The sequence below is a fragment of the Peromyscus maniculatus genome, chromosome 5 (genome assembly GCF_049852395.1).
Source record: "Peromyscus maniculatus bairdii isolate BWxNUB_F1_BW_parent chromosome 5, HU_Pman_BW_mat_3.1, whole genome shotgun sequence".
NCBI classification, from domain to species: domain Eukaryota; kingdom Metazoa; phylum Chordata; class Mammalia; order Rodentia; family Cricetidae; genus Peromyscus; species Peromyscus maniculatus.
Window position 1 is genome coordinate 56,766,807 of NC_134856.1, and position 24,984 is coordinate 56,791,790.

The following is a 24,984-nucleotide window of genomic DNA, read 5'->3' on the forward strand; positions in this document are numbered from 1 at the left end:
AACTCTCCAACAATCAATTTATTTACTTACGACAGCATTTTGAGGAACCCAACCCAGCACCCCCAAATCTACTAGTGTTCCACAAACCCTGCACCCTCCAGGACCCAGGGAGCTCACAGGCTGTTCCTGAGACTGCAGCTCCTCTCAACACCTGTCATGTAGGTTGATTTCAGGGAGCCTGAGGGGCCCATGGGTAGTTAGTATCTTGGTTTCCACACCCAGGGCCAATAATTCCAGCCCCCACCCCCAACATCAACTTGTAATGTGGAACACTGAGGGGTCCCAAAGTGCAGAACAGAAAAGACCAAACACAGGGAGTCCAGGTCAAGTCTCCAAGTTTGTGTAACCCTGTAGGTAGTATGCACTGCTCGGCCTGTGAGGAGGGCTGGGACAAACACACCCCATCTGCTGTGTGCTTTCTACTTTGGCAAAAGAACAAAATCACCACGAATTTCAAGAACATGAGTAAACTTGAGGAGACAGAAAAATAAAACAGCAGCCTGTGCACACAGCCTTCAGGCCACCACCATCAGCCTCATCACCTGCTTCCTGCCAGCTTCGCCACTGCTAAAGATGTAAAAGCTGACCACAGCCAAGGGGGACTGTCCCAGGTCCCCTTTGCTAGCCACCCTGGCTTTCCCTTGGAGAAGGCAGAAAGGCAGCGGCCTGTATCTAAAATGACAGAGGAGTCAGGGGACTCACATTCAAGAGTGAGCGGCTCTACAGAGGCCTGGAGGGAGGCCCAGGGCCATGAGGCAGACCGCCCAGCCCCAAGTCCTTTCTTCCAGAGGCAGCTGCTGAGGAAGGGAGAAACTCTGGGGAGGGAACACCTGCCCTTGAGAGGGGAAACCGGTTCTGTTCCTGTGGGCTGGGGAAGGGAGCCGAGGGACAGAAGAAGGCCTGGGCAGACTCAGCCAGCTGGCAGTGGTAGCCAAGAACTCAGCCCTGGGAAGACGGAGAAGAGCAACCATCTGTAAAGGTCCCCAGTCAATGTTGGTGGCACTGGCCATCTCTGGTACACCAAAGTCCACAGGAACCCACTCAGGGCTGTCACACAATAGGACTTCCTGTCTGCAGAGGTGGGGGGAGAGGGCCCCAAGAGCTGCCTGGCAAAGGAGCGGCTCTGACCCTGACAGCCTCAGCATGTAGCAGGTGGGCAGTCACTGGAATCAGAAGGCCCCGAAGCACTGGGCGCAAGTCCACACATCTGCTGGCCAACCCTGCCAACTCCACGCAGCCAGAGGACAAAACAGAGCTTGCCATCTTCCAGCTGTGGCCCACAGTCACAAAAGTCACCCATACATTTGTGCAAATTCAATACCAGGACAGAGGCCACTGCTCAACCTAAGGCTCAGTTCTAAGGCGGCCAGCCTGACAGGTTGGAAAAGAGCCAAGGCAACTCTGAAGGGCTGGAGAAAGTGGCGCAGGGTGGGGCAGAAGCCTCCAGCACATCACAGGACAGGGAGGCGGCCCCTGCCAAGGGCAGGCTAATTCCTCAGGGCAGCCAACCTGGAACCAACAAAAAGGATTCTGGTAAGAAAGGTAAAGGACAGAGGTATTTAAAATACTGTCTACAAGTGCTAGACGTGAACCCAGAAGTGAGGACCCACTTAGACTCAGGTTTTCAAAGTTGTCCTGGGATAATATGTGGAAAGATGCCAGAAATAGCCACATAGTGTGACATTCTTGGGAGGGCACAGAACTCCCTTCTCCAGTGAGCTATGTGTAGACAGATGTGTGGTCACACATCTGGCACCAATTGCTGGTTACAGAGGACTGACTGCAGCATCTTGATGTAAGGGGACTGTCCCGGCAGACACAGGGTTCTCCCTCCGCCTTCCCAACAGTCCCATCAAATGTGATGGCACGTGTTGGGTTCCAGCCACCAAAATCCTTAGGGTCCCGAACCTTCCCCCTAGACAGGACACTAGAGCAAGTATAACGATATTCCCTCATTAGGTCGTACCTCCGAGACAGCTGGTCCTCCTGGCTGCGCACAGAGCTTTCGCCCACAGCAGAGGCACCCTCTGGAAGCTGGCTGAGTTGGTCTAAGACCTCCAGGCCATTTTCCTCAGCAAGCTGTACAATCAGGCTGTCTACCTGCTCCTGAGGTGTGGTCAGTGTGGTGGCAGAGCTCACAGAATCCTCCATTACCTGAGGAGAGGGTCATTCTGAGCAATACGGCCACAGAGCCCATGGCACCATAAAGCACACTACAGCTGTTTTGTTTGTTGTGGACATGTGTGGTGTACACATGCATATACGTATGTGCTCATGTGAAGGCCAAAGGCTAACATCAGGTGTCTTCTCCATCCTGCGTTCTACAAGGCCTCCCACTAAACCTAGTGTTCCCCATTTCGGCCAGGCTGCCGGGTCGGCAAAGCCCTGGGATTCATCTGTCTTGGCTCCAGCACTAAGACTGGCACGCACCCAGCTCTCATGTGGATGCTAAGAACCCAAACTCAGGCCCCCAGGCTTGCACAGGAGCACCCTGTCCTGAGCCGTCTCCCTAACCCCACTGTGTTCTGGCTCTCTCTCCACACTGCTTTCTCTTCGCAGGGTTCTCTCTAGGAAGCTTTGCCTGGCCCCCTTGGCCCTTCCTGGCCCATATCCAGCCAGTTCCACCTCTGGGTCCACCTGGTTCAGGGACCCTTCTGCGCCCCTGTGTGCTTGTCTATCATGTGCTTGTCTATCCCCAGAAAGGGCTGGCGTCCCATCCCCTTCCTTCTCCAGGTCTTGTCCAGCTCAGTCCAGCCACCCTGACCCTGTCCAGCCACACTACAATGGCCACCTACCGATGTGTGCACGTCCAGGTTCTGCACCTGCTGCTCAAACCTGTCCATCACTGCAGACACCTTCTGAAGGTCCATGGCACTCAGTGCCTTGTCCAGAGCTTTGGTCACCTGTGCCATATTCTTGGTCACCTGGGATAGAAGAGATTAGGGATAAGAACAGAGATAAAGACAGTCAAGGGCTGCAAACGAGGGACAGGTTATCAGAATTTTCTGATGGGACCCCAGAGTCTCAACACACAGCTACTGAATGCAGTTGATGACACAGTGTTCTATGGGTCTCTCAACTTTGAAGGGAATCTCTGATGTGGAACCAAGAGGTCCATGTAACTTCCAGTCTGTTGTGGGATGATGCTATGGGATCCAGGCTTTCCTAAGGCCTTCCTGTGTCCAGCACTCCTTGATGCCTAGGTTCTTTGCTGGTCCAGCTTCCTTCCACTCAGTATACCCTACAACATATGCGGGCCACATGGCACCACAGTCTAGCACTTACCCCCTTCATGGTCACAGCTGTTTGCACCTTGGAGGCTACTGCATCCACACGGGAGGCCATCCGGAGCCAGTTAACACCCTCATTCTTCTTGCGGATGGCATTTTCAGCATATACACGGGCACACTCCACATTTTTCTGCTGAAGGGCCTAAGAATCATAGGGAAATGTTCATGGAGGAACATTTGTAAGCAAGCCTGCATATGCTTACAGGGTATGGTTTACCATTGGAAAGGGTAGGAGGTTTTCAGTTTTCCCCAGGTACTCCTCAGAAATGCATGAGCTTTGTAAAAACGCAGTGTGTCGTTACCAAGAACCATAGCCTTGGAGCTACTCTGCCTTGAAGCAACACTAAAGAGCTGCACAAGATTTAGCCGAAGGTCTGCTCTTATACCAGCCATGCTACTTCACCTTCTGCTCTGTCTATCTTTAGGCAGAGGACCCCTTCCTGCTAAAGGCCCAGTGAGTTCCACCTCTGCCCACCCCTACGGAGCCCACCCCCAACATCAAGGCCTCTCCCAGATCCTGACACTCCGGGCAGCAGTCCAACAGGAAAGAAAGCCAGTTGAAAATGACGACACTGGAGCAGGGACAGCCGGAAGGCCGCACCTGCAGACGGAGGATGCTGGAGGAAGAAGGAAGAGTGATGGTCATGCACCTGTTCTGCTCTGGACATCTCTGTGGGCGGGGAGGGGAGGAGGGCTATTACCTCCCCTCGTGCTTGCCTGTCTCAGGTATGAAAGCAAATGCATCCATACTCTGCATCAGTGAGGGCTAAATCACAACGTAGCAAGTGTCTGGCACAAAAGAAGACATTAAGGCAGCACAGAGGGAAACAAAGCTGGGTGTGGTGGTCCCCACGTGTAGTCCTACCAATCGATAGCTGCGGCAGGAGCAGCTCAAGTCTGAGGTTAGCCTGGCCACAGTGCTCAACTTCAAAAATAACATAAGTGAAGTAAAATAAAATAAAGGGCATGGGGGAAAAGAACCCAAACCAGAGAACTTACACACCTTCTTTACTTTGGCCTGTTCGGCTTTGGAGTCCTTCTCTGCCTTCTTGGCCAGTTTCTCTAGCTGCTTCGCTGTGAACTGAACAGAAACCATAACAGCCTGAGATGCACAGGTGGAGGCCAGCCTCTAGGCCCTGTTCCCTGAACCTCCTCCTCTGTACCTCCTTCACCAACCCTGCGAATAAGGCACAAAGCCTCAAAATGTAAGTCCTGGTGACTCTGGTGGGGCTGTGAGAAAGTACAACAGAATCAGGAAAGAAACACACCCCCTCCCCCAGTTCTGAGGCCCTGTGTGCAAGGAGGAGGCTACAATAGGTTTCCTACAACGTCCATCACCTCTAACATCTCTTCTAGAGTGGAAGGCCATTAAGGCAACTCTCACCAACTCTGTTCCTGCTTCTCAAAGGCTGAACTCACAGAAAAGCCACATGAGAACCTCTTCCAGGCTACCTGAGTAGTGGATCTGCAGGGCTGCTATTGAGAATCCTGCATATACAGCTTCCTCACTTCTTTGCCACCAAGAGAAAACAATGTCAACATATTCACGACCCCTCTGGCAACATAACTCAGGGCTGGAGACCAGATCCTGGCCACTAGTAAACGAGGCTCAAACACTGCCCTGCTTCAGGGTGACACAAACTGTGTTCAGCAGCTTGTAACCTCACTCCTGCCCAGACCCTTGGAGCCAGAGAGAAAGAAACAAGATACAGTTAACCCTGACTGTCATTTGTAAGGCATTTAAAGTGGCAGAAATATGCCATAGATTATGAGGTAGGTACAAACATCGCCCCGGGAGGCACTTTCAGCTGCCCATACAATTCTCCAAGTGTGTTTAAATTCCAGCCTGTGGTTTTAAATGCTTATGAAAACATCAAGCCATGTGCATACCACTCCAGTTGTGTTTCTTAAAGATAATACACTTAGTCATCACAGACAAGTCTGAGTGATCTATTTCTACTTAGCCAAAACCAAAGAATGATCCTGTCTCTGGTCAGCAGCCTGAGCCCTGCGTGGCAGTCGTTCAGTGATAATTTGCCCATGACTTTGGGTATCTGGGTTCCAAGCGCCGCTATAATTCTTGTCTTGACTCACTAGCTGTCAGGACAGGACTAGGGAATGGTGGTTTTGTACAAACCTTCAACTGGAACAGGGTATCTGCAAAGACAGAAAGAAATAGCTTAAGAACTTTTAAAAAATGTAACAAGTAGCGCATCCACTAAGCAAGAGGACCCAGTGAGGTACTTGAAGATGCTGGCCCACAGGAGACAGACATGGATGGGGCTTGCCTGGGGCATTTGGGAGGCCCCACAGTGGAGTCAGAAGACAGACTAGTTAGAACAAGAGCTCCACCCAACAAAGACCCTAACCACAAGAATAGCACCAGCCAACCTCAAAGGGTTACTTTAAGGATAGATAAGGTAATGCATGCAGCTCTTGGCCACGGTGAGAATGGAGATGGCGGCTTACAAGTCACTCACCTTTACAAAAGACACATGGCATTCTTTGTCTTTAGTACTAAACTTTTTTTTTTTTTCTTTTTTGGTTTTTCGAGACAGGGTTTCTCTGTGTAGCTTTGCACCTTTCCTGGAACTCACTCTGTAGACCAGGCTGGCCTCGAACTCACAGAGACCCGCCTACCTCTGCCTCCCAAGTGCTGGGATTAAAGATGTATGCCACCACCACCCAGCTAATACTAAACTTAATCTTTAGTATTTAACAGTTTTTGTTTTGTTTTTTAAAGTCTTTATTGGCTCTGTTTTTTTTAAAAAAAACTTTATTTTGTGTGCATTGGTGTGAAGGTGTCAGATCCCCTGGAAGTGGAGCTACAGACAGCTGTGAGCTTCCAGGTCCTCTGGAAGAGCAGCCAGTGCTCTTAATGGCTGAGCCATCTCTCCAGGCCCCAACAGTTGGTTTTGCATAGCCTTTCCTTTATCTTGCCAGAGGCCAGTAGATAAAACAGGTAAGGTGGTCAGCCATAGGTCGAAGAGGTTACTACTCCACGACAGATGCCATTTCTAAGCCACAGCATCATGCCCAGCACACTGTCCCTAACTGGACTAAGCCAAGGAAGGAATCCGAATGTTTTTAAAATTTTAAAAATTAACTGCTAACCAAACCTGCTGTTCATTCACAAACTTGAGACAGGTAAACACAATTTCTTGTTTATTTATTTATTTTCGATGTTTTGAGGCAGGATTTCGCCTCAAACTCCCTAGGTAGCCAAGGATGGGGACACTTTGACCTCCTGATCCTTCTGTCTCTAGCGCCTAAGACTGGCACTGCAGCTGTGAGCCACCACACCAGGTAACTGGCTGTTTCGACATCACAGAGTGCTGTGATATTTGATTCCTAAAAAGGCTCACCCTACCAGTCCAGAAGGAGGCACTGATGGTCTGTCTGCAAATGCAAAACAAGGCCCAGCAGAGACCTGCTGGGGTACAGTGAACTCTGTGTGCAGGCACTAGCTATGGCCAGAGCTGCCACAGCTGACTGGTACAAAAGTCGCCTGACACAGTGACAGGAGGAGTGTCACCCAGGTGTGGCGCAGTCATCTCATCAGCATTAGGACACTGGCCAAATCCCTCCCATCCCAGCCTGTATTTTCATCTAGACTCCAGTGGGACCGGACTCTGAAAAACAAAAAGCTGGAGAAACCTGATGTGAGCTACAAAAAGTTCCCTCTCAAGAGCAGAATGAACTGTGATGCAAAAACTCTTTATTGTTGAGACACACTGGAGCACTACATCTTCTCTCCAAGGAACCCAAGGATAGAATTCTTATGTATTTCCGCCATGACAGTGACATCGCTTTCTACATTTTGGAAAACAGTTTTTAAAAACTCCATTATAAGCCTAGGCAGTGGTGGCGAACGCCTCTAATCCCAGCACTCGGGAGGCAGAACCAGGTGGATCTCTGTGAGTTCGAGGCCAGCCTGGTCTACAGCTCGAGATCCAGGACAGGCACCAAAACTACACAGAGAAACCCTGTCTCAAAAAACCAACCAACCAACCAAACAAACAAACAAAAACCTCCATTACAGCTGTGCACACCTTCAATCCCAGCACTGGGAAGGCGGAAATAGGCAAATCTCTTGAGTTCAAGGCCAGCCTGTCTACACAGTAAGTTCCAGGCCAGCCAACGCTACATAGGAAGACTTTCTCACGCAAACAAAAACTTACACACCAGCCCACAAAACCTGCAATGTCCACTCATGAGTCTTTGGGAGTCTCAGAACACTGGTAGGTGGGAGTGAGTCATATTTCTGGGGGTGGTTCCCTCCCAACCTGTTATAAGGGTCGGGGTAGAACAGGACATGAAGCTCCCGTATCATGGAGCTGCTAGGGGGGGAACCCACAGCCACTACTTGGTACTTGAAGTCCTTCGTATATGAATTACTCCTATTTCTCTGGGGACTATTCAGGGGTCAAAATATGAAACCACCACCTTTTCTGGTGCCTTCTGACAATATTCCAGGGTCCCCAAGGCAGGAACAAAACAAATGGGGAGGTGGCTAGAAGGGACCAGATCTGAGGTCATTGGTACAAAATTCAGGGATTCGGCCCTGGGTTTGGGGTCCAGGCCTGGGGAGATCTGGGTAAGGAACAAGACCCGGGGTAGCTGCTGGCTGGGGGCTGCAGTCAAGAACCCGGAGGTAGTTCCTGTTGGGACTGCGGGATCGAAGCCCAGCAGAGGGTTTCAGCTCTGACGTAAAGGGTCAGAAACCGGGATCGGTTCTGGTCGGTGTGTGGGGTGTAGACCCGAGGGCTGGTCCTAGTCGGTGTCTGGACCTGAGGCCAGAGGGGGGATCCTAGTCGGGATATAGATAGGGTCAAGACAAGTGGGTTCCAGGCCCAGGGGCGGGGTCTGGGGCTGAGGCCGGGGACCGTTCCGGTTGGGTTATGGGGCTGAGGCCAGGGTGTCCGCAGAATCCCGCTCCGAACCCAAGGTAGGTGACGGCCCCTTACCGTCCATGGCCAGTCGGGTAGTGCCCCCCTCGGGGCCGCGAAGGGGACGAGATCGCACGGACCAGCGGTGCCCGGGAGGACTTCCGGGGTCGCTAATGCTTCCGGTCGCGCGGCCTGCTCTCGCGAGAAGACGGCGCCGAGCCTTGGGTGGGGCTTCGGGCGCGTCTGGCGCGGCGCGCGGTCGCCATGGTAACGAGCGCCCAAAGCGGAGTGTTGGTTTTGTGAGTCGCTAGGGTGACTGGGCCCCACGGCCGCCGGCTGGGGCGGCGGGGTCACCTATGGGCCTGTCCAAAAGCAAACCCAGAGAGAAGAAAGGTAAAGGGCGCCGCCTGGTGGCGAGGCCCGCCCTCCGAGCAGGCGTCCGTGGGGTGTAGGTCTAACTGATTATCCGTGTGTTTCAGTCGAGGAGCAAAAGAAGAACTCTACCAGTTTTGTTACAAAGTCTAAGGAGAAAGTAATGGAGAAGGAGTCCAGGCATTCTGAGAAGGAAGCCTTGAGTCACCCGGCCGACAGCCTGCTGTTCACGTCAGGGACATCCAAGCACTCAAGGCCTTCCTCTTCCTTTGAAGGTAGGAGACCCGAGGAGACCTGTCACGTCAAGGCATCTGGGATGGGGCCCATTTCTAAGGCTCTAATGATACAGGCGGTAAATATGCAGGATTCTTGGTGCCGTACGGTAAACAAGAGCACAACTAAGCTGGATCGTTTGAGTCCATGATAGGCTATAGCAGGGATTTCAAGGGCATCCTGTATATACGGAGACTGTTTCAGAAGGAAAAAAAAAAAATTAAGAAGAAACTTACTGAATGATCCATACAATGACCCCCAGGAGGGTTGGGTGACCTCTGGCTCCACTGTGATTCTTTCAGCGTGTTACAGCTTGGAGCAGGACGTTGGGTGACTGTCCAGGCTGGAGTGTGATTCCTGAGGAGGCCTTGGTCTTCCTCAGCCTGGCACAAAGGTGGGAGGGATTCCGAGGAAGAAAGGATCGTGGATGGGACAAAAGTGTTTCTTTTCGTACAAACTCAAGCATAGCATTTGGCAGATCCAGAAAGTGAGCTTGCTGCCAATTCCACTTTTCCTTGAGGCAAACAGTTTGGCATATTTACTCATTTTATAGCAGCCCGATGTGGCCACACCTTCCTTGTGGAATTGGTGATGAGACCACAAAACCAGGACAAAGCCTAAATACAGAGTCTTCCATCATTATAACACCTAGATTGTTGGAGATATAACTGTTCAGGGTTTAAGACAAGGACGGTATTAGGAGCTGTATGCATTGGAAAAGGTCTTTTTGCTTCCAGAATGGAGGCCAGTATGAAAAACAGAACCCTAGGGGGACCTACCCCAAGCTCATTGCTGTAATCTGCTGGGAACCAGAGAAGCAGGGGCAGTAGACATTCAGAAAGATTGGAGGTAGAAAGTGTAGAACCTGCTCTCTGAAGAGATGCAGGGGAAAGATGGGGCTGGACAATGGGTCGGATGAGAGAGGACTGCCCAGGCACAGGCAGAAGCAGTCTCTGTGAATCAGACACAGGCACCATGAGACCTTCGAATGCTATGCAGCCCGAGGCAGTTTCAAATCCAGGTGCTAGGACTGAAACCCAGGTACCCCTTCATTTGAGGATAGAAGGCCACAGCAATGGCTGCAGGCCTAAGATGGGGTTCAAGTGATGCCTGTCCCTCGGGGTGCTTTTAGCCAATTACAGAAAAGCCAACTAAACAAGATTTTTTTCACCAAATGGTTTGATGTCTGACCAAAGAAGGGTCAGAGATGGCATCCACCGTGTTCACTCAACAGCATGTCATTGGCATCAAGAACTGTTCATGATTCATTGTGGCATCCTCAGTGTCGGGGATGTCTTCCTTCACAGTGCCAAGGTATCGGGAAGGCTGCCGGTGTCATAGGCACAGGAGATTACACTGACTTTTAAGAGAGATTTGGGACCTTGCTTTGCTGTTGGCAAGGAAATCTTTCTGGGGTAGGCTTCACCTGCCCAGCCTCTCTAAGATGGGTTCAGCTCTACAAATTATGAAGTGCCAGAGGAGCGTTATGATATCAGAATAGACAAGACTTTGCCAGCAAGGAACTACCCATTTGAAAGCCACCAGTGAGACCTGTCACACAGCATCACTTCTGGAGGAAAAGCAGGTGGACATGAAGAGAAAAGCCGGTGAGGACGGGTCAAGAAAAGATTATGGAGCAAGCTCAGCAGTAACAAGGAAGAAGACACTCGCACATGCGACCCTGGAGGGACCCTCAGAACATGATGTCAGATGTCCATGTCCATATCCATTCTGACTCCCTTTCTATGAAATGCTTTGAACTCATCACAGCCTTTTTGCTTCAGCTCCCCAAGTAATGTAATTACTGGCATGAGCTGTAATGTCCATTTGGAAATGACTGTAAAACTGTGAACAGGCTGGGCATGGGGTTGTAGTGCCAGCAACTCAGGAGACTGACTTGGACATATAGTGAAGCCCTGTGTTTTCAAAAAGGGGGAAGACTAAGAATATAGCTCAGTTGGTAGAGTGTCTACCATGCACAAAGCACAAAGGCCTGGCTTCCTTCACTAGCACTACATAAAAGCAGGTATGGTAGCATATGCATCTAATCTTAACACTTGAGGATCTGTTCAAGGAGATCCATCATAACATGGAGTGTTCCAAGTCCAGCCTGGGCTATGTGATACTTTGTCTCAAAATAAAATCGGGGCTGGAGAGTTAGCTCAGCAGTTAAGAACACTTGCTGCTCTTGCAAAGGACTCAGGTTCAGTTCCTAACACCCATTTGCAACTCTAATTCCAAGAGAGCCAATGCCTTCTTCTGACCTCTGTGAGCATTAGCCATGCTCATGGTACACATATGTACATGAAGACAAAACACAAAACAAAGCAAAACTGACCCATGATGCCCATCTGTGAGGCTCTGAGATGGACCATAGTTAGGCATCCTGGTGTCTGGACCTTTGAGTGGACATGAAGTAGTTATAGGGTCTGGCCTTTGAGGCTTCCCAGCCTGTTGCTGGCAGCAGCACTTGCAGGCCAGATAAGTCTTCCAAGGACACAGCCCACTGCACCAACTTCTGAGGCCTCAAGTGGGAACTGTCTAGGTAAGCCTGCCCTGAGTTCCTGACCCACAGCAGTGAGAAAGCAGTTGTTTGAGCTGCTGTGTTTTGGAGTTAGTTGTTATACAGCCGGATAGTCAGACAAGGGGTAAATAGTGGAGTCAAGAAGAAGCTTGGCCCTCAGTTATAGAGCACTCCTATAATCCCAGGACTCAGAAGGCCAAGGCAGGAGGGTCATGCATTCCAAGCAGCTTGTTCTACATACTAAAACCCTGTGAAAAGAAAAGAAAAAAAAGAAAGGCGTTGTGGCAGCTGGTAGATGGGGTGTGTTATACTATACATACTATATCTGTATGTTTAAGGTATTTTTACATTGAAAATTCCACAAATATACACAAGGAGATTAGCACAACACAAATTGACAACCAGCCTATTATAGAATGTTGGTAGTTCTATGCCCTCAAATGGCACAATGTCTTCAGCAAATAAAGACATAAAAGGAGCTGGAGAGAGGCTCAATGGGTAAGAGCTCGTGCTGCTCTTCCAGAAGATCTGAGTTCAGTTCTAAGCACCCATGTTGGGTGGCTCACAACTGCCTTTAATTTCAGTTCCAAGAGATCAGAGCTCTTTTCTGGCCTCTGTGGGTACTGCATTCATGCACAAATCCATAGTCTGATATACAGATACACTTTAAAATTTAAAAAGAAAAGGAGGGGATTGTTATAAGTAGCTCATGAACTAAAGGCAATTTGTAGATCTGAGCTGGATCATCTTAAGAGTCAGTTTGGATATTATAATAATAATAATTGATTCTGGACTGGACTATAGCTTAGTGGCAGAGCAGTTGCCTCGCATGCTGAAGGCCTGGGTCCCACCTCCAGCACCATTAAAAAAACAAACCCAAACTATGGTGAGTAAAAAGTGGCAACCCCCAAAGTTTCACATTCTGTATCACTCTCTTGGGAATACTCTCCAAGTGACAAAATTATAGAGATGGATAACAGACTTGGTTACCAGGTGTTAGGGGTGAAAGAACAAGAACAGGTGTGACCCGAAGGGGCACCAGGAAGGGCCCTCTGTGGTGGAAGAATCCTATGTCCTATTCAGAAGGAGCTGCTACATGTGCATAGATGGACATATGTCTGTACACTCCCTGGACCAATGGCAATTTCTGGTGTTGATACTGTACTAATTTAAGATGCTACCACTGGAGAATCTGGGCAAAGGGAACATGGGACCACTTCTTGCTGTTTTTGCAACTGTCTGAATTCTGAGTATTTAAAAAATAAAAAATTAAAAATATAAAAGTTACAATTTAATTATTACAGTCCAGTATAAGAAAAGCATACCAATTGTAGAAAATAGGGAGAATAATGGAGTGTGTGTGTGAGGGGGTAAGTATACAAGAACACTGACACAAAACACCAGCAGAAAAGAGCAGGCTTATGTAACTTACACAGGAGAATTGACACTTCATAGGTGATGTGAGTGTGACCTCTTGCTACATACAGATGATTTTCACAAGAGTAAGTGTGAATATAAAATGTGGGACTTGGGAGAAGCTGAGAGATGGCTCAGCGCTTAAGAGCACTAGCTGCTCTTCCAGAGAACCAGAGCTCAATTCCTAGCATCTACATGGCAGCCCACAACTGTCTGTAACTCCAGTTCCAGGGGATTCCCGGCCCTTTTCTGGCTTCTGCAGGCACTGCACCCAGTCAAAATAACAATACACATAAAATGTTAAAAAAAAAATGTAAGTGGAGGTTGTGTAGGGCTTGGTAGTGCACCTTTAATCCCAGCACTCAGAAGGCAAGAGGCAGGTGGATCATTGTGAGTTTGAGGCTAGATTGGGGTAAATAGTGAGTTCCAGGCCAGCTACATAATGAGAATTTGTGTAGAAAAACAACCCAAAAAAAGTAGAAGTTGGATATGTGGCTGGGTTGGTAGCTTGCTTGTCCTGGGGGTTATCACCAGTACTGCACAACATTCCTGGTACTGCATGCTTGTAACCCCAGGACTTGGGCGTTAGAAGCAGGAAGAGCATAAGTTCAACTAATTGAATTGTATTCCTCAAAGAGGAGCACCTTTCTAAGCCTTGAATGAAAGGAAGGCATCATAAGTGGTAGTGAAGAACATGTCACACTCTAAAAACATCCACTCACAATAAGCATGATGGTGCAACACCTGTAACCTCAGCAATGAGAAGGCAGATGCAGGAGAAATCTCTTTGAGTTCCAGGTCAGCTGTGACTATAGAGACCCTGTCTCAAAACAAAACAAAAAGCACACACACAAACACACACATATGCCACAAAAAAAATCTGTCCAAACACTATAAATATTGTAAACACTATAAAACTCAACAAACAATAAATCATTTGTGGCCAGGTTTAGTGGCTCCCGCCTGTAATCCCAACAGTCAAGAGGTTGACACAGACAGACCTCAGCTTGACATCAATCCAGATGATGTCTGAGACTACCTCAAAAAAAATGTTAAAAGCACTAGGCAGTGATGGTGCATACCTTCAATCCCAGCCCTGGGGAGGCAGGGACAGGTAGATTTCTGAGTTTGAGGCCAGCCTGGTCTACAGAGTGAGTGAATTCCAGGACAGCCAGGACTACACAGAGAAGCCCTATCTTGGAAAAAAAAAAAAAGTTAAAAGCAATATATATGAGAGGCCAGAGTAACATCTCAAATATCAGATCAGGTACAATCAGGTATTCCGTGACACTGTAGAAGTACCTATCTGTCTTCTTTTCCTTTTTTTTTTTTTTTTTGTTTGTTATTTTTTTAAGACAGGGTTTCTAAATAGTCCTGTCTGTCCTAGAACTCACTCTGTAGATCAGGCTGGCCTCAAACTCAGAGATCCACCTGCCTTTGCCTCCCAAGTGTTGGGATCTAAGGTGTGCACCACCTTGACAGGCTAGAAGTCAGTCTGACAGTGTGGTTCAACCTTCAAATCCCTGTCCTCCATTGAACAACCCTGTGTGATCTCTCCTTGAGTAGGGTGGAACTTGCCCAAAGGAAGAAGTGCCATTGCTATGGCTAAGTTTTTAGTTGACCTTAACTTAATCAGAATGGAGATTATCTGGCCATACACAACCTGACCACAGCAGCCTTTAGAAGTCACAGAGGTAGGGAAGATAGGCAGAGGGCTTGGTGCTAAGCCTGACCACCTGAGTTCAATCCCTGGGCCCCACAAGGGTGAAGGAAGAGAAACACAACTAAAAGTTGTCCTCTGACCTCTACACCTGCAGCATGGCATGTGTGCTCCCCCATACACACATGTGCACACAAAAGAAAAATACAATTCAGCCTGTTTCTAAAAAGTCACAGGCAAGCTGGGTGTTGAGAGTGCACGCCTGTGATTTCAGCGTTCTAGATGCTAAAGCAGGAAGATCCTCTCAAGTTTGAAGCCAGATAAAGATACATAGCAGAAGCCTATTTCAAAACAGTCCCCACCATCACAGGCAGAGGTTGTGGGCCTCTGGAAGCTCCAGCAACCCCTGATCATAGCTATCGGGTAAAGAGGACTATGGGGGTCCAGCCCCTCGATAGTCCTCTCCCAAGGTCTAGGAAGAATCTATACTCATCTGATAATTTCATCTTTGACAATAAGAAATGAATCTCCATACACGAAACTCTTTAGTCCATTCACTTTATTCTTCTCAGTCACTTCTCTCTCTCGACAGCAATGACTCTGCTCTCATATCTAGCTCCTTTCTTGCCTGATTTCTCTCTACATTAATCTGCTGTCCCCTCTAAGTTCTATCTTAATTCCTTCATCTTAGCTCCGCCTCATCTAGGTTCTCATCCATCTAGTTATTTCCCATCTTAGCTCCTTTTCTATCTCCTTCTTTCTCACCTTGTTCTTCCCCATCTGGCTTTTCCTCATCTTCTATCTCGTTCCTCTAGTCCTCTCTTCTAGCCCTTCAATCTAGTTCTTCCCCGTCTCAGTTTGTTCCTCTCTAGTTCTTACCCATCTAGTTCTTCCATTCTATTATCTCTTCTCTGTCTCGTCCCTCTCTGAAAATAAAACTGCCTTTTATCCCTTGGACATTATCTCTTTAAGCTATCTCTGCTTCCGCAGTTTCTGGCAGGGCGCGGGGGGGGGGGGGGGGGGGGAGTGTGCTCGGTTGCTAGGCAACTTGGCTAGGCAACTTCTGTCACAGCTAGATGTACCTGTAAGTTGGAACCCTTTAGTTCTGAGTTAATTGCTAAGGGTGGATCTAAAACTAGAGATAAGACTTTGGAAAGGGAAAAAGTTAAGCTTAATTAGCACATCTGCCAGGCTTTCTCAAACAGTCTGTATGCTTAAGTCTGTTCTTAGAGAATCTGTGAGGTATCTCAGATAAGATACTTTAATCCATCTGGATATGGTCATGGCAGGATGCCGCTAATGATGATAATGACAGAAAGGCCTGAAATTAGGAATCCTGGCTTCATTACTGCACAGAAGGTTATCTAAATAGTCCTTTAGTAGAGGGGAAATGGTACCCAATAAATGATGGAAAAGCCACAACAGCACACGAGAAACTTATAGTAGGAAACAGCTAACAATCAAAAGCCAATATCACATTGAGCCTCAGCTTGACCTCTGGAAGGCCCTTGGCTTCTTCCAGGTGTTAGCTTGTCATAATCAGCTGAAATCCCACTTCATATATTTTTGCAGCTTGCAGCAATCGGGGGAAATGGGACTTCAGTATTTGAGCCACAAAGAAACTCTGACCCTAATCCAATCTGTACATGAGAATGTAGACTCAGGCCTTGAGCAGAATCTTAGCCAAGCTGTGCCTGAATTTCTGGGGCACAAAGACAAAGTATGGGCATGGATAAAAGCCACCAACCTTGAAGTAATTTGTTATGCAGTAATAAAATAGCTAAGGATGGCACTGTGGCTCAAAAATAAAATGCTTGACTAGCATTAATAAGGCACTGCCCAGCGAGAGAGAGAGAGAGAGAGAGAGAGAGAGAGAGAGAGAGAGAGAGAGAGAGGAGAGAGGAGAGAGAGTGGGGGACATATAGGCATGGTGGTGCATAGTAAGACTCTGTCTCAAAAAAATTAAATAAGCGGTGCAGGTATTGTATAGCAAGAATCTTAATTCAGGTGCTATGTCTATATTCCCAGCATTCTGGGGCAGATGCAAGAGAATCTTGAGTTCTAGACAGCCTGGGCTACATGGTTAGATAGATAAATAATCCTAGTGGTTAGGATATAGCTCAATGGTATGATACTTTCCTAGCACATGTTGGCCCTGGTTCCAACCCTAACATGGCAAAAACAAAACAAAAAAGAAAATAAATGAAACACAACCACCACACAGAGAAAAATAAGAACCCTAAAAATGATGCATGATACCCTGCCCCCTTCTTCCCCTCTCTCTCTGACAGAGTCTCATTTTGTAGCTTTAGTACATAATGAAATATGGGGGATCTGCTTGCCTCTGTATCCTGAGTGCTGAGATTAAAGATGTGTGTTCCATCACACCCGGCACATGTTTCTAAATCAGCACTTCTCATTCTGTGGGTTTTGATCCCTTTGAGGGGTCAAATGACTCTTTCATAGGGGTCGAATATCAGCTCTCCTGCATATCAAATATTTACATTATGATTCATAACAGTAGCAAAATTACAGTTAGGAAGTAGCAGCAAAAGTAATTCTATGGTTGGGGGTCACCACAGCATGAGGAACTGTGTTAAAGGGTCGCAGGATCAGGATGGTTGAGAACCACTGCTCTAAATAAACAAACTGGAGCTGGCAAGATAGCTCAGCAGGTTAAGGCACTGACTGCCAAGCCTGGGGACCTGAATGATACCCAAGGAATCCACAGGGTAGAGGGAAAGAACCAGCTGTCACACAGGGTTAAAAAAACTTAAAAAGAAACTAGGGGCTGGAGAGACGCTTCAGTGGTTAAGAGCACACTGGCTGCTCCTCCCGACAGATGATCTCAGTTTGAATCTCCTACATGGTAGAAACCACATGGTGGCTCACAATGGTCTATAACTCCAGTCCCTGTGGGTCTGTTGCCCTCTTCTGACCTCCACAGGCACAAGGCAACACACATGATACACAGACATGCATGCAAACAAAGCAGTCATGTGCATAAAACTAAAAAACGACTGAAAAACGAAAGAGCCGAGAATGGTAACTCATAGCCATAATCCTATCACTGGGGAGGCTAAGGAAGGAAAATTGTGGGTTCTAGGCCAGCCCTGGCTACAGAGTGAGACCATCTCAAGAAAGAAAAATGTCACAAAACAAACTAAAAGCATTAAATTAAGATGAGTAAAATGATTTATAAATTAACAACAGAGAACTTTTTTTTTTTTTTTTAGCTTGTAGTCTTTCTGAAACAGTATCAGAGCCTAATGTATCCCAGGCTAGCCTCAAACTTTCTATAAAACACTGGGCAGTGGCCGGGCGTTGGTGGCGCACGCCTTTAATCCCAGCACTCGGGAGGCAGAGCCAGGAGGATCTCTGTGAGTTCGAGGCCAGCCTGGGCTACCAAGTGAGCTCCAGGAAAGGCGCAAAGCTACATAGAGAAACCCTGTCTTGAAAAACCAAAAAAAAAAAAAAAAAAAAAAAAAAACTGGGCAGTGGTGGTACACTTTTAATTACAGCACTCAGGAGGCAGAGGCAGGTGGATCTCTGAATTTGAGGCCAGCCTGTATACAGGGCAAGTTCTAGGACAGCCAAGGCTACACAGATGACCTTGAACTTCTGCCGTTCCTGTCTACACTTTCTTAGATACCTCACACAGCTCTATTTATAGTCTTCTGACAGGAACATAAATTGATATGTTTTTTGGTGCTAGAGATTGAATCTAGGACCTTAATCATGGTAAGCAATACAGTCTACCATGGAGCTACATCCCAGCTCCAATATGATGCTTTTTGCTTGAGGAAGGGTCTCTTGGGTAACTTAGGCTGGCTTTGGAATTGAAAATGCTGAGATTTCAGGCATGTGTGTGCTACCATGTCCCTTCTTCCAGTTAATTTGATAATACTTGCCACAATTTGAAAACATACAATTTGATCCAGAGGTTCTACTTCTAATAATCTGTCCAGTAAAGTTGTGGTGGTTAATACTATCACTTGACAGAATCTAGACTAGTGATTCTCAACCTGTGTGTCACAACCCCTTTGGGGGCGGGGTCATGTATAAGATATCATGCATACCAGATTGCTGTGGAATAATCTGCTTGTACACTGTAAAGATTTGTCACTCGAATTGGTTTAATAAAATGCTGATTGGCCAGTAGCCAGGCAGAAAATATAGGTGGGGCAACCAAACTAAGAATGTTGGGAAGAGGAAGAGTGGAATCAGGAGTTACCAGTCAGATACAGAGGAAGCAGGATGAGAATATTGTACTGAGAAAAGGTACCATGTGGCAAAGTATAAATAGAAATGTGGGTTAATTTAAGTGTAAGAGTTAGCTAGTAACAAGCCTAAGCTATTGGCTGATCATTTATAATTAATATAACTCTCTGAGTGATTATTTGGAAGCAGCTGTGGAATGAGGTAGGACAGAGAAAAAAACTGTTTACATATGGTGCCCAGCGTGGGGCAAGAGTTCCACATAAAACCTGAGAAAGCTTAACAGAAAGTTTCTAAACATACAAAAATGAGTAAAACACAGCTTCTTGATAACTGCCTTTTCTCGAGTGGGCTCTGTTTGCTGGTGGTGAACAGAGGCATTGCTCCTTTAAGAGACAGCTTCCTGGCTCAGTGTTAGCTGCAAAAATGGGTGGCTCTTTTGAGAGGCCCTGCTGCCAAACACTTAAATGGTGTTTATAAGCAGCTGGTGGCATGCTACTCAGTGGTGGCATGCTACTCAGTGGTGGCATGCTACTCAGTGGTGGCATGCTACTCAGTGGTGGCATGGACCTGGAAACCTCCCAGAGCTGATGGTAAACATGCTTCCACCACAAGACTAGACTCTCAGGGAACCAAGTGGGAGGAATCAGCACCAGCATGCCATGATCTAAGTTACACAACAGTTTTGTTTTGTTTTGTTTTTTGCACATTCACACAGAAAAAGTTACTCTTATTTAGGGTATTAAGTTTATGCAGCTTATTTAAAAATGTAATATATAATTAAGAAATACAAAATAATCGTCATCTATAATAGCCAACTTAGAGTCATGTTAGTTAGGCTTTCTTGGTATACAGAGATATATTTCAGATAGGTACTCTTCAAACACTTCAAAGACCTACAGAATATGGCATTTAAAATGTCTTAATAACTTAGGCTTTTTGTGACAGTGAGACATGTCTGCACCTAGAAGCACAAATCTACTCCAGAGAAGATGATGAGCATTGAAGAAACTCCATATGGAGTTTGGTTTTTTACATCACTCATTTTTTTTTTCCAGAGCCGAGGACCGAACCCAGGGCCTTGTGCTTGCTAGGCAAGTGCTCTACCACTGAGCTAAATCCCCAACCCCTAGTTTTGTTTTGTTTTTTTTTAATGACAAAAGCTAGCCATGTGGACAAAGAGACTGCCCTTGCCTCAGCTGCTGACAGTATACTGTCTAATCTGGACAGACAGAACATAAAGAAAAGTGACTGCTGAACTTTGACAAGACAGGGTAGGACAGTCCTTCAGATTTTCCTGCTTCCAAAAAATGTCTGTCAGACATGCTAGGCCTGTATGCTAGAGTTTGATGCCTCAACGATGCAGAGGAACTTTGGGTGATTGTCCAGCCAGCTTGAGGTCCCTGTCATTAGGTAACATTTCACCCTTCTGGGGTCTTTGATGAAGTTGAAGACTAAATAGTTATAATTATAATTTCCTTAGTTATAATAGAAAGTATATTAGATACAAAACTTTGGACTCACCAAGATAAGAGAGATAATTATTTTCTCTAATTTTGCCAAATAAAAATGGATTATATTGTGTTACTGTAATTCTTACTTAATAACTGTTTTTGTTGTATATAATTTTACTATGTTAAAGGTAAACCTTCCTTTTTAATTAGACAAAAAGGGGGAATGCTGTGGAATAATCCTCTTGTACACTGTAAAGATTTGTTACTTAAATTGGTTTAATTAAATGTTGATTGGCCAGTAGCTAGGCAGGAAGTATAGGCAGGGCAACTAGAGTAAGAATGCTGGGAAGAAAGGGCAGAGTCAGGAGTCGCCAACCAGATGTAGAGGATGCAAGATGAGAATGTTATACTGAGAAAAGGTACCAAGTCACGTGGCTAAACAAAGGTAAGAATTATGGGTCAATTTAATGCTAAGAGCTAGTTAGTAATAAGCCTGAGCTACCAGCCAAGCATTTATTATTAATATAAGCTTCTGAGTGATTATTTGGAAGTGGCTGTGGGACAGGGCAGGACAGAGAAACTCCATTTACACCAGATATTTACATTAAGATTCATAACAGTATCAGAATTACAGTTATGAAATAGCAAAGAAATAATTTCATGTTTTGGCATCACACAACATGAGAAACTGTATTAAAGTCACAGCATTAGGAAGCTTGAGAACCACTGCTCTAGAGTCACCTAGGAGACAAACCTCTGGACATGTCTGTGAGAAGGTTTCTAGATAGGGTTAACTACATAAGATTCACTATGCGTGTAGGTGGAAGCACTGAATGCAGCCTCATGCTCCCATGGCCATACCTGCCAGACATGGTGGACTGTATCCCTTCTTAAACCATGAGGCAAAATATACCCCTCCCTTAAGTTGTTGTCAGGCATTGGTCACAGCAAATGAGAAAGAAGTAACACACACACACACACACACACACACACACACACACACACACACACACGAGAGAGAGAGAGAGAGGGGGGAGAGATAAAATTAGAAATAAACTATTTACAACAAATGGAATTGGTCACACAAAGGATGGGAACACCAAATAGGCATAGGGCCCAGGGCTGTGTGTGTACAGCCCAGAAGGCAGGTAAAAGAACAGCCTCTGTTCCATGGATGGTATAGGAATGTGATCTGTCTGGAAGCTCATGAATCAAGCATGTGCAGTATTTTATTTTTGTTTTATTTATTTCCTGTATTTTTTAATTGAAAATATATTTCTAATACAATATATTCTGATTATGGTTTCCCCTTCCCTAACCCCTCCCAGATCCTCCCTACTTCTCTACCCACTCACATCCACACCCTTTCTTTCTCTTCTGATTAGGATACAAACAGGCATCAAAAAAATAGATAACATAAAAACAAACAAACTGTAATAGGGCAAAATAAACAGAAGAAAAAGAGCCAAAGAAAAGTTCAAGAAACATAAATAAACAGAGAGACACACATATACACACACAGAAATCTCATAAAAACACAAAGGAATTGTAAGGTTTTTGTTTTGCTGTTTTGTTTTTTGTTTATTTTAAAATGCCCTGACAAAGCATGATGAGACAAAGAAACTCCAGAAATGCCACTGGATTCATTTTGTGTTGGCCATCTACTGTTGGGCATGGAACCTAGCCTTATGAGTACTTTGTCATATCCAGTGAGGCTCCATTGGAGAAAACTAGTTTCTCATTTACAAGCAATTATCAACTGGAGATAGCTTCTGGGTTAAGAATGTGGCTTTTGTCTACTTCCCTTCTCTCTCAGTGCTGGGACCCCTGTCAGGCTCAGACCTGTGCTGGTCCTGTGCATGCTGCCACATTCTCTGTGAATTCACCTGTTCATTGGTCTTGGTGTGTTTAGAAGGCTTTGTTGCCTTGGTCTTCTCTTTCTTCTCTGGCCCTTACAGTCTTTTTAGCTCCTCTTCCACAGGATTCCCTGAGTCCTGAGGAGAGTGAATTGATGGAGACATTCAGTTTAGGACTGAGTGTTCCAATGTCTCTCATTCTCTGCACATTGCACAGCTGTGGGTCTCTATATGTATTCCCATCTACTATAGGAGGAAGCTTCTCTAATGATGACTGAGCAAGACGATGATCATCGAGCATGACAGAATGTTGTTAGGATCTCCTCCCCCCATGTTCCTTTGGGAAAGCAGCAGTATTTAGCCCTACAATCTAGCCCCTAGATCCCTGGCCAATCTAGTCTCATGTTCTTGGCCACCGGAGCAGTGTCAGTGGTGAGTTCCATCTCATGGATGGGCCTTAAATCCAATCAGATAGTGGTTGGTTGCTCCCTCAAGCTCTGTGCCACTGTTGCACTAGCTCATCTTGCATGCAGGTCACCATTGTTGATGGAAGAGTTTGTAGCTGGATTAGTGTTTACCTTTCTCCTTTAGTGGTGTGCGGAGTACCATCCAGTACCACAGACGGGTTAATGGGGTGAAGGCTCCAGGTAGGCACAAGCTTGACTTCTCCATGTTCAATGATATTGATTGATTGATACAGGGTATTACTATGCTTCCTGGGCTGGCATGGAACTCTGTGTAGACCAGGGTGTTCCTGAACTCACAGAGATCCTCTTGCCTCTGCCTCCCAGGTGCTTGGATTAAAGGCCTATGCTACCACACCCAGCTATTTTTGTGTATATGATTTTGTGTGGTAGGAGTTGAGGGTTGAACCCAGGGCCTCATGTGTGCTATGCATGCATTGTAATCGTGAATATTTTGATCTCACTATGTATCCCTGGATGGCCTAGAACTCACTCTGTAGACCAAGATGGCCTTGAACTGGCAGAGATCTGCCTGCCTCTGCCTCCTCCAGTTCTTGGAATAAAGGTGTGCACCACCATGCCTTGCTCAACATTTATTTGTTTGTTCATTTATTTATTTATTTGGTTTTTTGAGATAGGGTTTCTCTGTGTAACAGCTCTGACTGTCCTGGAACTCGCTCTGTAGCCCAGGCTGACCCCAAACTCATAGAGATCCTGCCTCTGCCTCCTGGGATTGCTGGGATTAAAGGCCGCAGCTCTACCTCCTGGACTGTTTGTGTATTTACCATTTAACATACGTATCCTATGGCTTTTGGGGGGTTATATACTTCCTGTAACCTCAGAAAGAATGTGAAAATGTGGACAGTATTAGGGATGCCTCTTTCTAGAACATTCTGACCCATAAAGTTCTGAACAGAAAGGTTTTACAAGTTGGAATTCTTTGGAGACCTGAGCCCTCTAACTTCAGAGGTAGATCACTTTCTTCTAGCTGATCAGGCAGCTTGATGGGGAGAGGGTGGCTGGCTCAGAGAGAAAATCTGGAGGTCTTGAAGGTCTGACTAGCGTGTGTGTTGGGAATAGCCAGGTCTGCAGTGGTAGACATCAGGTGGCAGCTCACACTGTGACTCGGGTGGGCATTTAAAATCCTCTCTGCTCATTTGCTCCTGAACGTGTGTGCTGGAAGCACTTGGAAGTTAGTAAATGACATGCCCCCAGATCTGGGGAAAAAGCCAGTCTAAGAACTAACTATTGCCAGATGGTGGTAGCGCACACTTTTAATCCCAGCACTCAGGAGGCAGAGGCAGGCAGATCTCTGTGAGTTCGAGGACAGCCTGGTCTACAGAGCTAGTTCTGGGACAGCTAGGGCTACACAGAGAAACCCTGTCTCTAAATCAATCAAACAAACAAACAAGCAAAAATTGACAGTTCAAGAACAGAGAGACCTCAGAGTTGGTGGGATCCTAGCTTGTCTGTATTGAGGACTCAAAGGAATGTAGATCCCTGTGCTTGTCAGACTGAAGCTGTCCTGCAGCTCATGAAATGTAGTCTCCTCTGTTTCTTCCTTGCATGAGTATACCTAGCACTCATAGCTGCCCCTGTGAGCTGTGAATATGTTTGAGTGTTGGAATCGAAACATCAGACACAGTTTGTTTTGTTTTGTTTTTCCTGCTGGCCATGAATCTGTTTTCTTTGCTGGGATCTAAGACAGGCCTTGTCTTCATCGTGGAAGAAGTTTCCACACACCCACTAAATGGATGGATGTTTTCTTCCCTCTAGACAAACCTGATACAAAACTAAAGTCGAGCAAGAAGAGAAATGTCATTCCGAAGATCATCGTCACTCGAGCCTCAAATGAGACACTAATCAGCTATGGTATCCCTGACAGTGAAGATCAGAGAACCATTCAGGAACATGCTGATTGGGGCCCCTACTACCGACACAGGAGCCCCAGCACAATAGCAGCCTATAATGAACCCCACACAGAATAAACGAGAGCTCCCGCTAGCTGTGACTGTTTACTGTGATCTGAGCGTCAGCTAGGCTGACAGAAGGGCCACCCTTCCCTGTGCTGGTGCTGAATGCCCTTCTCCAGTCTTTGAAGTTCTGTCTCAGTGACTATTTTAGTTTTTCCCAAAGTCAGAGGCAGCTTGATGGGGAGAGGGTGGCTGGCCTCAGAGAGGAAATCTGGAGGTCCTGAAGGTCTGACTAGCGTGTGTGTTGGGAATAGCCAGGCCTGCAGTGGTAGACATAGGCAGCAGCTCACACCGTGACTCGGGTGGGCATTTAAAATCCTCTCTGCTCATTTGCTCCTGAATGTGTGTGCTGGAAGCACTTGGAAGTTAGTAAATGACATGCCCCCAGATCTGGGGAAAAAGCCAGTCTGAGAACTAACTGTTACGTTCAAGAGCAGAGAGGCCTCAGGGCTGGTGGGATCCTAGCTTGACCGTCTGTATTAAAGACTCAAAAGAATGTAATGTGTCCTTGATCTGAGGAGGGCAGCAGGGCACTTAGGACTTTTGTTGTACCCGTTTCTCGAAACCCCCAGAGACCACCAAGGAGCCAGTTCCC

At 46.6% G+C, this 24,984-nt stretch overlaps 2 protein-coding genes across 2 annotated transcripts; one reads left to right on the forward strand and one right to left on the reverse strand.

The window, feature by feature from the left end:
• Chmp1a (charged multivesicular body protein 1A) lies at positions 1-8,481 on the reverse strand. Its single transcript, XM_006987408.4, has 7 exons — positions 8,258-8,481; positions 5,428-5,447; positions 4,294-4,371; positions 3,286-3,432; positions 2,796-2,924; positions 1,967-2,154; positions 1-1,509 (listed from the first exon to the last, which is right to left on the reverse strand). Exons 1-7 carry the CDS (start codon positions 8,262-8,264, stop codon positions 1,488-1,490), a joined length of 591 nt encoding a protein of 196 aa, XP_006987470.1. The 5' UTR covers positions 8,265-8,481; the 3' UTR covers positions 1-1,487.
• Spata33 (spermatogenesis associated 33) lies at positions 8,413-24,420 on the forward strand. Its single transcript, XM_006987409.4, has 3 exons — positions 8,413-8,572; positions 8,659-8,826; positions 24,193-24,420. Exons 1-3 carry the CDS (start codon positions 8,536-8,538, stop codon positions 24,402-24,404), a joined length of 417 nt encoding a protein of 138 aa, XP_006987471.1. The 5' UTR covers positions 8,413-8,535; the 3' UTR covers positions 24,405-24,420.
• Positions 24,421-24,984: the final 564 nt, after the last annotated feature.